At 33.0% G+C, this 14,264-nt stretch overlaps 1 protein-coding gene across 3 annotated transcripts in view; it reads right to left on the reverse strand.

Annotated features, from left to right (window-relative positions):
• LOC118204065 (DGAT1/2-independent enzyme synthesizing storage lipids-like) overlaps positions 1-14,264 on the reverse strand; it is an 84,920-nt gene that overhangs the window by 46,463 nt on the left and 24,193 nt on the right. For all 3 annotated transcript variants that reach the window (XM_085825317.1, XM_035376386.2, XM_085825318.1), the window contains 3 exons: positions 8,790-9,006; positions 3,903-4,074; positions 959-1,132 (listed from right to left, as the gene is read on the reverse strand). In XM_085825317.1, the coding sequence (XP_085681443.1) occupies positions 959-1,132; positions 3,903-4,074; positions 8,790-8,945 (502 nt within the window). In that variant the 5' untranslated portion in view covers positions 8,946-9,006. The remainder of the gene's footprint in view (positions 1-958; positions 1,133-3,902; positions 4,075-8,789; positions 9,007-14,264) is intronic.

The following is a 14,264-nucleotide window of genomic DNA, read 5'->3' on the forward strand; positions in this document are numbered from 1 at the left end:
AACTTTATTTTTTAAATGTTCCTGTAGGATATTTTGCAATGTTCTCGAGTAAGCTTAAATACCAGAAGCTTTATTTCTAAAGTTCTGGCTCGGATTTCTAACATTCATTGAGATCATAATCTATTGGGATACACTGCATGAACAGCTTTTCTAATTCATTGCAAACATTCTTTGATTACTGCTTAGCGAATAATGAATTGCTTCAGTGATCCTGACATAAAGCTCATTCTAAGAAATATAATTATGTTGAGTAGATAAATTTTGACATGACCTATAAAAGACAGTTCAGTGAAGTCTGATCAAATAAAAGTGAAATTCATGATTAATAGCAACTTGCATTACTTCTGGTACTACATTGCTCTAAAAATCATTCAATATGATGAGGCCCTTGATGGTAATGTAAGGCTGATTTACAAGGAAGCTGTTGTAAAAGTCCAGCACTCCAAAACATAGAGAAAACTTTTGTTTTTGATACTTTCTAGTTTTCATGGCACTTATGCATAAAATAAGCATGCAAACTTGATGTCCATTTTTCAAATATATCTGAAAAAGGTTCATAATTAAAAAATGTTCTGTTAAAGTAATAACTTTTTAGATAACAATATTTAATATATTGTTGAATTCTCTTTGCTAAGTAAGCTACTGAAAATACTTTTACCTCACAAAATTAAAAATTACTTTGTATAGAATATGCACTAGTTACATGGAGCAGTTTTTATTGCAATAGGTATGTTATGTATTTGATTAGGAATATTAAGAGAGAAATGTGATAATAATATTATAACACAAAAAACACAAAATAGAAGTTTACATGCCTTGAAAATTAATTTTTATCTATTTATGATAAAAACTGACAAAAATAAATGCTGTGGTTAATAAAAAGAGATATTTGAAAACTAATATGTATAATAGCATAAATGAAAAAAATATATAATTTAAAAAAAGAGAGAGACCAAACCTGGTATTTTGAAAAGAAAATGATCTCCCACAGATCTTATACATCTTTTTTTAATCAGGATAGTCTTAGCTAATATGTAATAATAGTCGATAGGAATGGCTCCATGGTAGAAAATAAGTAATGCACCACCTTCTTTAGAATCTGGAATGTTTTCTATACCAACCATTTCATAGCCTGAAAAATATAATTTTTATGTACTAAAAATACTGATCACTTCTAGAAATGATCATGTTTGGGAACATGATTGTCATGAGAGGTTTTAATGTATTTATACATAATAATAATAATAATAATCCCAATAAACACATAAGCATTAAATATACATATGAGTTCTTTCTGAAATGAAAATATATATATATATACTCTTTAAGGAATTTTATGAGAATTTGTAAGATGAACAACTTTCCTTTAAGACTGCAGAGAGATGATAGAATACACAATTCTATAAATATGGCAAAATTCATATAATTTTTACAACAAAAGTTTTACATAAAATGCTGAAATGAATAATAAAATATATAATCAATTCAGTCACTTTATATATATATATATATATATAATGTTGTATGATCTTAAATTCACTTAGTTCGAAAACAAGTTTTTCTAAGTCAACTAATTTTCGATCAATAGCAATAATTACTTGCTTTTAATTTAATTCTTTTTCAAAGTTTGAAATTTTGTTATTCATGATTGAATTCAAGTCCCCGTAAAACATTTTTAATAATTTACATTCAAGTTACTTTAAAACACAATTTTCGGAATTAAACTTCCTACATATGGGTTCACTCTTATTTGATACATCTACTAAATTTATATTAGGAGATAATATAATCAATATTTCTTTAGTATATATATATATATATATATATATATATATAATGTTGTATGATCTTAAATTTATTTAGTGCAAAAACAAGTTTGCTTTTCACTCAAAATTGAATTACCTAAAATGCTTAATAGGAATGAGTTCTTTGGATATCAGCATTAGTTCTTAATCCCGTCTATTCACGGAAATATTTGGCCTGACTTGAATTGCCGGTTTGGCTTAGCCTTATTGCCCGAGTAAAGAACTAGACACCTTCGTATTTATTCCTTAATTATTGTTCATTGAACGGGAGTTGGTTTGTTCCCCTTGAAAAGTCAACAAATTTCCGATTTCCGATCAATAACAATGATTACATGCATTTAATTTAATTCTTGCCTTTAATTTATTCCTTTTACAATTGAAATTTTGTTATTCATGATTTAATTCCAGTCCCCGTTAAACATTTTTAACAATTTACATTCAAGTTACTTCAAAACATTCTTTCAAAATTTCAAAATAGTTCTTTCAAAATAGAACTTACTAAGTATGGATTCACTCTTTTAAGATAGTTCTACTACAATTCAACTTAGGAGATAATATAATCAATATTATTTAGTAAATAATATATATATACACTGCTCGACAATGAAAATGCAACACCAAGAAAGAATGGTCAGAAATTTATGCAAATTTTAGAGTAGATGCACGTCACCGAGTTGTGCAAATGATGTGAAATGCGCAGCTCTCCGATGCACGTAAAGTAAGATATAAGGGAAGGAATGTGCAGAATGGGCAATATTCGTGTCGTTATTTCTGCCAGACAATTATCGAAGAAAGTTGGGTTTTGTCCCGGAGGATACGTGTAATAGGAGAGAATGCCAGGCCACCGTCAACGAAGGCACTTCCAGCAGATAGATGATTTTACGAGGGGTATGGTAATCGGACTGAGAAGGGCGGGTTGGTCCTTACGTCAAATCGCAGCTGATACCCACATGGATGCGAGCATGGTGCATCGGCTATGGCGAACAAGGAAATGTGGGAAGAAGGAGAGGTGCAGGTGCAGCCAGAGTGATGTCAGCATGTGTGGATCGATGCATCCGCAGACAAGCTGTGGCGGCCCACAGGTCACTTGTACCGCAATTCTGCAGCAAGTGCAAAGATATCCTGGATGTTCCTGTGTCGAACAGAACCATTTCCCGTCGATAGATTGAATGTGGCCTGCACTCAAGGCGTCCGTTAAGAAGACTGCCATTGACCCCACAGCATAGACACCAACATTTAGAATGGTGCCGGACTGCAGCGATATGGATGACAGAATGGCGAGATGTCGTATTCTCAGATGAGTCACGCTTCTATTTATCCAATGACAGCCGCCGCATACGTGTGTGGCGTGGACATGGAAACAGATCTAATCCGGCAGTAACTGTGGAACACCCCACCGCGCGACAAGGTGGCATAATGGTTTGGGGTGCTATTGCCTACGATTTCAGGTCACCTCTAGTTCGTATTCAAGGCACTATGACGGCCCAACAATACTTGGATAATGTACTGCGGCCGGTGGCAATCCCCTACCTTCAGGGGCTGCCTAATGCAATTTTTCAGCAGGATAACACCCGACCACACTGACTCGCATCTGCCAACATGCTCTGCAAGGTATACAGATGCTTCCTTAGCGACCGTACTCTCCTGATCTGTCACCAATCGAACATGTGTGGGATGTGATTGGATGCTGTTTGCAGACTCTGCCCCTGCCTCGTTCAGAAGACAAACTGTGGCAAATGATTGTAAGGGACAGAAGAGCCATCCCTCAGGACACCATCCACACTATTATTGACTCTATGCCTAGACATGTTTCTTCGTGCATTGCTGTCTGCGGTGGTCCTACATCCTACTGAGCTAATGCCGTTCTCGCTCTGTATTCTGACTATCATTTTGAAATAAAGATCATTTATTGCTGCTTGCTGTCTCTTTCTTTTTTCCAAATTTCATCACTTCCTGACCACTCTTTCTTGGTGCTGCATTTTCAATGTTGAGCAGTGTATATATAAATGAAAACTTGCTTTCAAATAAATTAAGACCCAAATAATACACTGAAAACATATATCTCAATATTAAGCATTCAAATAAAATACTAATTACCATGCCACAGCCAACCAAGAGCATCCCATGCTGTAGCTAACGTGTTTCTGGCACCATCCCATACATCTCGGTTGTATGCTTCACGCAATCGATACCGATACCGATACGCACGTACAAACAGAGCAGACAGAAAGAAAAATATGAATAAGATAAAAGGGAACACAAAAGCAACCTGCAAAGAAAATTGTTTCACTCTAAGTATAAAAATTTTTAAATTTCTATACATATTTGAATAAATTAAGAATAGAAAATTAATAACAAAATTAACAAAACACATAAATTTACCAATACAGTTTAAAAAATTTATATTACACATGTTAAACAAAACTTCAGAACATGTTTCTAAAAAAGTAATTTTTAATTTATAGTACATTAATCTTTTCTGTTACATCAAACTTTAAATCATGCTTCTGTAATGCATTGCTGAATAAATAATATCATTGTATCTTATGACAATAGCACCTTTACGAGCCAGTTTCCCTTGTCAGATTAGGTTAACTGAATATATCAAAGCTCTGGTATCTGATCTGGGTAGAGAAGGGAATTCATGTTACACATGGGGAAAATCACAAAAACCAACCATGCTGTTAGTCCATTCACCTGGGATTGAACTCCCAGTAATCAGCGGTCTATCTCTAAAGATTTTTAAAAAAACAATTGCTTATCATCAAATAATCATATATTGTATCAAAGATATGATAAAAACAAGAATATCATATAAATTTAATTAAAAATTATGTCTAATATTAGCTGTAGTTTAGTGGCAAACTACAGTTGAACTCGCTTATAACGACTGCAAAGGGACCAACCATAATATTTGTTCATTTTATCCAAGTGCTTGTAAAAAAACGGATTCATGAAAAAACCATACATATTTATTATATTACATATATTTACTTTATTTATTTCTGTACAATGCAAAGATGTTGGTTGATTTGTTTTGAAAAATTTTATTGTCTCTTTCTTGTGCTATTGTCCTTTGGAGAACACTCATGGTGGGGAAAAACATAATCATTTGCACCCCTGGCTTCGAAAAAATTTCTCTGCACACGCAAAAGCCATTGAGTATGCTGGAGATGGTTCAGTTTGAAATTCTTTACAGCATCGTCATTATCATCGCTTTCATTATTTTTTATCTGCTTTAGCCTGAACTTCACTACAATATCCTCAGGATCAAGAATCTCGGAAGTGATAACATTGGTGGCAACAGATACATAATTTTCAAATTCTTCTCTACTCATTTCCAAATTTTCTGAGTCGTCTCACTCAGGAACTTGCTCCTCTTGAGGAATGTCCAATAGAGCCTTATAGAAGCAATTTATAAAGCATATCGATGTAACATTTCCCCATGCATCATCATTAAATGTATTGCTTCAAGTATGTTTACAGTTTCATTGCTTCAGGTATGTTTACTGTTTTATTACAAAGTTTCATTTAAAACTTCTGTTCACTCCTTAGTAAAAAGGCTTTATAAAACTTGTAGAACTCAGGGATAAAAATTCAATCCTTTTGTTTATAAGTCCAGTGATTTTGGCATGTATTTTACAATTATAAGTTATAAGGAGAATTTTATGCTTTTCTTTCCTCAGCTGTCTCTCTCATTTTGAAATTAATTCTGTGAAAATGTTCAAAGTCATCCAGACTTTCCTGCTACGATCATAATTAAGAGGACGCTTTTTTATATGTTTTAAAACACCTAGGGTTTTTGAACTTGCCAATAACCAACAGTTTCCTCTTGTCAGTGCGGCCGAGCGGTAAAGACGCTGAACACTGGTAGTTCAGTCCGAGGTTCGAATCCCGCGAACGGGCTGGCTGCATGGGCGTTTTCGTGGTTTTCCCCATGTGTAACGTGTATACAAGCCAGTTTCCCTTAGAAAGTCCTCCACGAAGGCATCCCTCCCTTTAGGCAGATAGCCCTTGTGATCTTTGCCATAATTGAATAACCCATAACCCACAACCCTCTTGTGAGTGCCAGACAAATTAGAACACACTAAAGCTGTCAATGGATTTTTGGAGAACTAACCTATGATGCCCTTTTCACCCTTGAACTTAAAAGTCTACTGTGAGGATACATTGTAGAAAATGCCTGTTTCATCAGAATTATAAATGACACCTTTTGCATATCCTTCTCTGATGACTCGTCACTTTTCAATCATCCATGTCGCAATATCCACCATGTTTGCAGACTTTGCTTCACCACAAATTTTTCCAAAGATTATCCCATGTCTATTCTTGAATCAATCAAGCCAGTCATTCGAACAACGAAATCCAGAATACCTAAACTATTCAGCAAAGAGAGGTGGAAGACAATTTTATGAATCACAAAAATATTGCTCATTATAACCGGGTTTGCACTTTAAGCTCCCATAGACTTAACATTACACTAATCAAGTACAGTAGAAGTCCAGAAATCCGCAACGCTTGGGACCAGAGGTTGTGCGGATTTTAGAATTCTGCGGATTTAAGGACAGAAAAGATAATATTTAGACTAAAAGTGCAAAATAAATAAGGCATATTAGATACATTTAATTAAATTATTATATACATTAATACAATAATTAATTATATGCATTAAATTATTATTACATATACCGAGCGTTCAAAAAGTCTTTATACACCTGAATTGTGGCAAGTCAAAGTCGCATTCAAAGTCACATGAAATAAAATTTTATGCGAAGGTTTGCAACATTGCTACATTATCGCCTTGCGTGAAGTTCCATTCTTAGATTCCAGTCGGCAAAGTGACGTTGAAGTGATTGTTAGTGGTCTCTGAAACAACTTTGGAACAACGAATATTCCTGGTTGAACATGTGTTCTGTGAACACGATGAGTACAAACAGACAATCAAAGATAAGTTTGCAGCTAGGTTTCCGGATACACCTGTTTCGAATTGTCACACTGTAAGGGCACTGATCGATAAATTTAGAGACATTGGAACGGTAATGGATTATGATCGAAGTGGTAAACCGTCAGTGCTCGATGAAGAAAAAATGCTACGCATATCGGATGCAATTCAATGTAGCCCCCATAAACCACTTCGAAAACTTGCCCAGGAAGAAACAATAAGTGTTGGTATGGCACAAAAGGTGATTCGTAAGAAACTGCGTCTTATCCCATATAAGATGAGAACGGTGCAGCAGTTACTTCCTCCCGACAGTGCAAAACGAATGCGGTATTGTGAATGGTTCACACAGTTTCTTATGGACAAGTCTGATGATTTTTTTTTTTTTTTTTTTTTTACTGATGAGGCCTGGTTCCTTTTATCAGGTTACATCAATGCCCAAAACTTACGTTTGTGGTACGCAGAAAATCCACATGCCATACATGAAGTTCCTCTGCATGACCAGAAGGTAGGGGTGTGGATTGCAATATCCAGAAGAAGAATAGTCGGCCCCATATTTTTCCGACAAACAATAGATTCAACTCATTATTGTGAAACTATTCACCAGTTCATGGAAGAACTAGCGGAAGACGAAATTCGTAATGCTTGGATACAACAAGATGGCGCTACAGCATATATAGCTCACCAATCCCTGAAATTACTGCAAGAGGTTTTTGGAGAGTGAATAATTTCAAAGGGATTGTGGCCACCTCGGTCTCCTGACTTGTCTCCTCTGGATTTTTACTTCTGGGGTTATGCAAAGAGTTCTGTTTATGAAGGGAATCCTATGTGTGAAAGCATGTTTGGAGGCTCATGGGGAATATTTCCAACATTTGCTGTGAAAATGTGTGTTTATATGCTACACCCTGTGCATAGTACTTTTATGCCATGAAACAAAGTAAATTTAATGAGACGAAATTACAACTGTAAAGTCTTAACATCATGTAGGGATGCCATAAAATATAATAAATTTTGAGTAAAATAATTTTCTCGTTGCTTTGAATATGTGACGATTCAAGTGTACAGAGACTTTTTGAATGCACAGTATAAACTGATTATATTATATCATTCATTTACATTAGGCTACTCAATTTTTAAATCAGCATGAATCTGCTTCCCCTTTTCTCTCAGGAGTACAGGTTAGGCTTGGTGCAGGCCTGAAATAGATATCCCATCACTCCGCTGCTGCCAGAACCACTCGTACAAAACCTCGTATTTGCCGATTTCACCTCATGTAAAGATTTCTGGTTTTGGATTCCGATGTTAGAATCACTGTTGATGTAAAATTTCAACAGCTTTTCTTTATTGTTCCGTATATCATACACAGTCTCTGTGGCAATTCCACACGATTCTGCTATAAACTGAGCAGCAGCACCTGCCTCCCTCTTTAGCAGAATTTCCACTTCTTTCTAAATATAAATATGTACCGTCAATGCAATGCGTTTATCTTTTTCAACGTTGCAAGCAGTAAAATCACGAGTGCGTTTCTTATCTGCCATTGTATTAAAAAGCGCTGAAATTTAAAATATTCTTAATATATCCATAAAATATCCAGATTAAAAAAACGACATTAATAAACAATCTCGTGAAATAACAAAGCTCAGAAAGTACAACAACATAAAGCGTGAACCTGAAAGAAGAGTTGAGTGAATCGTCTGCTTTTTTACCTCGATGCAGATTGGAGGGGAAAAACTCTTATCATGATGTTAATAATTTGGCATTTCCATTATGACTCATTATTATTTGGTAATTATGACATCATATAAGTGAATTATATTGTATAAATAAAATAGGATTTTGAAAATAATAAATCATTCACCTGCAAATAACAAGCAAATTATAAAGAAATATGTACTCCACTTAAATATAAAGAAAGCTTATTCTGCAAATGTTAAATTTCTTAAGAGATATCAAATATAAATATGTATTATGTAGCAATTAGCATAAGACATAATACATAATTAGCATAAGATAAGTAAGTTTTTCTAATAACAAAATTTATATACCACAATAGGAGTGAATAGCCATATTAGCCAGGATACAAAATGGATATCTATGTATTGCTCAAGATATGCCAAGTGTAAAGATGAATAAGTATAGTTTCCAATTTTCTCAACTAAATCATATATGAAGTTCAGCATGGCAGGGCGATCCTTTCTCATATGGACAACCAGAAAACTGTTTAAGTTTTTTCTTGTTCTCACTAATGAAAATCATCTAAATCTATAAGAAAAAGTAAAACAATAAAAAGATATAGAATAAATATCGCTTACTCAAAAATCTAGAAAATCATATAAAAAATGAATTAATAAGCATTAAGTTGCTTTGACAAAAACTACATCCAACTTATTTCTATATTTTATAATTAATTTTCTAAGAGCGAATATTTTTTTTTAGATTTGTTCACAAGTTCAATAGTTACATAGCAGCATTTATATAATTATCCACTTTAAGCAAAATGTAAACAATTATACAAAGTTAATATTTTATTTTCTCTCAAAATCACTGCACAGATTTTTTAAATCTTTAGAATAAAGAAAAAAAAATATTTTAAAAACAAAATAATATGTACAAAACTGCAAAAAAAAAAAAAAAAAAAAAAAAAAAACTCATGATTAAAAAAAAAGGCTATACTTTTTTATTATCCACACAGCCCACTGAAAAGTCACAAACTTGTTACCAAATTTTGAAAGCATTTGCAAAACTCGCTGATGACAAACTTCTCGCCAAACTAATATGAGAAAGGCAACAGAAACCTTCAAAATGGTGGCACACTACAAATTCCATACAAGAACTTTCAATCAATAAAATTAAAATAGCAAGAAATATCAGTAATATTTTTGATAAATCCTTCTTTTTTGTGTAATTGTTCTATGTAACTACTTTGGTAATGTATTGCTTAACTTCATGAATACGTTTTGGGACATTTTTGAGTACGGATAATCAGAAAGCAAAAAAAAAAAAAAAAAAAAGTTACACAACTCATATCCCTAAAGCTTAGTATACATTACATCCAAATGCTTTGCTTATATATTTATATACTACCACTGAAATAATAATAGCTGTCTTCAATAACATATAATGCATTAGTAACTTTATACTCTGTGTATAAAAGGAAAAGCGAGTGTGCAAAGTTTTGCTTATAAGCAAAGCTCTACATTTTTTAATATAAGCAAGAGCAAAATAGTAAAAATTTTGATTTAATAAAAGATTTTAAAAAAACACAATAATTATGTATTGTACGGTATCTGACAACATATATTAAGTTTTAAAAAACATTCATAATATACAAAACCTGGACGCAAATAAATACTGATTATTTCGGTGCTATTCGGTTTTGAGGGTCGTAAAAAATCGCCAAACTATTGTTGATACCAGTGCTGCCAAAATTAATTGTGGCAACCCTAATCCAAGAAAGGATGTACAGTACAAAGTCTGTAATCTGGACTCATCGGGACTTAAGCAATTCCGGATTAGGGGTTTTTCCGGATTATAGATCATCAATTTAAATCTGGTAAGATGGCATGCAAAAATTATACATTTAAAAATATGAAATCGCAATTTATGAAATAAAGAGCAATTATGATCTAAAGAGTATCAAAATTAAAAAAAAAAAAAAAAAAAGCTTAATATTTATTTGTTTACTTTATTAAACATTTCTTTCAATGTACGTTGTTTAAGTTTGTTTCGAGCGTGTTTTGAAATGGCCTACGTTGCAATAATAGACGCGGTGGCAAGATTTCAGTCATGTATTTTAGATTGTGTGGAAAGTAAATTTAGTATTAAAAGGTACGATGTTGGAATTGTTAATGAGTCTTTTGTTCACGGATGTGTTTATGAAAATTGAAGTGTATTTTTGGAATTTCTGTGGGACTTTTAAAACAGTGTTCGAAATACGGAGCTGCTATGAGAACTCGGACGAAGAAGGGCATTTCTGATAGTTCTTGTGTGGATTTGCAGTCAAATGGTTGTTCATAAAGTATGTGGCTGTCAGCGGAGTTTAAGATTTGTATTGTGGTTTTCATTAAGTATGTTAACTTTGGAGGAAGTTTTTATTGTTACTTTCGAAATTTTGAATCTCAGGAAGACATGTGATATAGCAAATTCGTGCCACTTTTGTTCAGAGACATTGTGTGACTGGTGAAATTTTATTCAGGAATGTATTATGGTAAGTGCATTTTATTTTACTGTTTTTATTTTTTAGAATGTTACATTAATTGTTTTTTAAGTATGAATTTCTGTTGTTATTGTTGTGTTTTGAATTGTTTGTAATTTAGTTTAGTTTATTTGGTTGATTTGTGTGCAATGCCTAGATTGTGAAATTCGTAGATTTTTTTTAAAGTTTTAACAGCTGTGTATATGGTATTCTTTGAAATTTATTGTTGTTATGTTAATTTATTGAAGCGAGGTGTGCGTAGTTCGTAGATTCCTTCACTGCCTAGAATGTGCAATTCATAGATGTTTTTTCAAGTTAAAATATATCGCTGTGTACATGAATTCTTGACAAATATTTTTGGTTAGAAACTTTACGTTTTTGCTATCTAAATTTTCTGTTTTTGTTTCGGATTTTTAGCTTAAATTGTGTATTCAAAATGTAGTTTTTGCATGAGTGAAAACCACATTTTTGGAGACATTTTAGGCTTAAAATTCAAAATATACACAGAAAAATTTAGGTAGTAATATGGCGGTGTGGAGTTTCTAGCCAAAAATGTTTGGCGAGAAATTTGGCGACCTAATGGCGCATATAAGAGTAGTTCCCTTTCTTCTAAACTGTCTAAAGGTCTTAATGCAAATTCTTACCCATAGTTAACACAATTGACAAAAATGAACACGAAGCACCTTACAGAAAAAGTTACCATAATGCTTAACAACATACAATTTATAGAAGTCTGGTGCTGCTTATTCCATGTCTGGAGAAAAAAACAAATTTGAAAAAATTAACTGTTTTCTCTACTCAAACAACATAATTTTTTAAGGAAACAACTACACATCTGATAAATTTTGAATTAATAGTAACTGAGGAAAAAGATAGACCACTTTTTTCTGTACATGTAAATGAGATCCAGGGCTGGAGCGAGAGCTGGTGCAGCCTTGCAAAATCTTAAGAATTTAAAAAAGTACAAAAAAAAAAAAAAAAAATATTAGGAATAGCAAAATTTTTAGAATTAAGGGAAGGTACATGGCAGCAATACTTTTAGAATTTAGGGAGAGACTGGGGAGCAGAATTTAGGATACTGTTCTGTTACTGGGACCAGATTCAGAAGTGTATCAATGAATGCATATGTGTATGTATTATGTGCATATAAGTGTATACACATACATATATTTATGCTTACATATATACATGCATACATAAATACATTTCTGAATTCGTTCTTGAAAACAGAACAGCACCGAATTTAGCACCCAAAATTGCATCAGGCAGCAAACTGTTTAGCAATCCCTGTCCTGATGACGTTACTAATGTGTTGAACCTTTTGAGATCAAGAGTCCATTTTTGTTTTAAATTCCTTATTTATGAAATTATATATTAATTCACTATAAAATAATAATAAGCTTAGTGTTTTACTAGAAGACAGAACTTTTCAAAAATGCTTAAGGTTTTAGTATAGGCCTGTATCTCATCAATAGTTAATAAATTTATCAATTTACTCGTTTTTTCATTTTGAAATAACTGAAATTAAAAAAAAATAAGTTGCATTAATAACATTATGTTTTGTTTTAAAATATGCATTATCAGCGTGTTTATTTCAAATAAAGGCTAATCTTTGGAATATGGTAACAGGTAGTTCGGCAACATTTTGGTAAGGTGATAAAGGTTACTAGCTAGTACTTTAGCAGTAGGTTTAATCCTATTATCCGGTGCACACGGGATTTGGCTACTTTTGGCAACTTTATGATGAGCAGTAAAAACGGGACATATACGATGAGTAGTTAACGGGTCATTCAAAGAAAATATACAGTTAAACATAGTATATGCTATGTATATAGTATATATACTATGTGTGTATATACATATACTATGTGTGTATAGAATATATATATAGATGTTATTTGGATCATTTTTGGTGTTGGCGATAATTTTCAAAGTCGCGCCAAGGCTGCACCGTATACTAGGATTTTACCTAGCAGTAATCTGAGAAGTACACGGTTCCAATCACAGATTATTTTATCTCAGAGAAATGAGAGATCATGAGACAGTCATGTGACATTTATGGATGAATCAGAGTTCTTTAATCCAAAAAGAAGGGAAATTTGCAAAAATATCTGCAGTACTTCATACCATTTTGTATGTTCAGCTTCATTCCATCTTGTATCTTGTGTGAAACGGTGTTGCTTAATATTTGGCCAAAAAAAACTAGCAAGTTGCTGTAGCAGGGTTGGTCGCCAAATTTTCGCCAAAAAATCGCTAAGTTACCATAATCAAAGATTCACCGAAATAAATAATAAAACAATTAGGCTTTGTTTCAGTATATGTTCCTTATGAAATTCATTGCAGTCTATTAATTTTATGGTATAGAATAGTAAGATATAAGGCAGGAATACTATAAGCGGGTGATGGAAGGGGATATAGTTCTGAACACAGCTTTTTTAGTGTTCAAAACTATAAAGTCTGATATTTTAAAAAGTTGATTTGCAAACCATAAATCTGGAATATAATCAAACTTCTAAATCTACTGTTATATTTCTTATCTCATTGAGTGATTGTGTATAATTAGAAAACAGTATTAAAATATTGGGGAAAGTGCAGAATCGCCCACTGCTTGGGGCGTTTTTAAGAATTGCACATACTTGGTATCCATGTACACATTGACCTATTTTCACTTAAAGAACATCCCAGAATTGCACAAAAATGTCATTGGGCACTCCCTTGACTTTATCCATGTACACATTGACCTATTTTCACTTAAAAAGGTCAAAGAAAATTGACAAAAATCCAATTCTTTTTACTCTTGTAAAAAGCGCCAAACAAACAGCAATCAAATAAGTGGGCGATTCTGCACTTTAGCCAAAATATTTACTGCACTGTTTAGTAATTTTTCTCTACTGGTTTCATTATTTTCACTGAAGGCTTGTAAAATGCAAATTTGCATTTTCTTTCAATCCCCCCCCCCATTTAATAAATGCAGAGTTTCTTTCTTTGACATTTCAGCTCAGAAAGAAAACAGTTTTGCACTGTTTTCTTTTAAGCATCACTTCCAGGACTGGAGGCAGAGTTCGTGTAACTGGTGCACTGACATCAGAGAAGCAGAATTTAGCAGCTTAAAAATAGAACTCAGGAAGGTACCTTCCACATATATCTTTGTTAAGAAATAAATATCTACAGTAACTGCACAGATAAATTATACTTTGGCACACCTGCATATGCTTTTCTTGAGGAGTTTATGAAATACTTCTGCTTTCTTCACTTTTATAAGTTTAATTTACTAAAAGCTTTATAGTAAATTCATACACAGCCTTTACAACAAGGAGAGGAAATT

This window comes from Stegodyphus dumicola, chromosome 10 (genome assembly GCF_044657685.1).
Source record: "Stegodyphus dumicola isolate Sdum_Otavi_A_Nest chromosome 10, ASM4465768v1".
In the NCBI taxonomy this organism is placed as follows: domain Eukaryota; kingdom Metazoa; phylum Arthropoda; class Arachnida; order Araneae; family Eresidae; genus Stegodyphus; species Stegodyphus dumicola.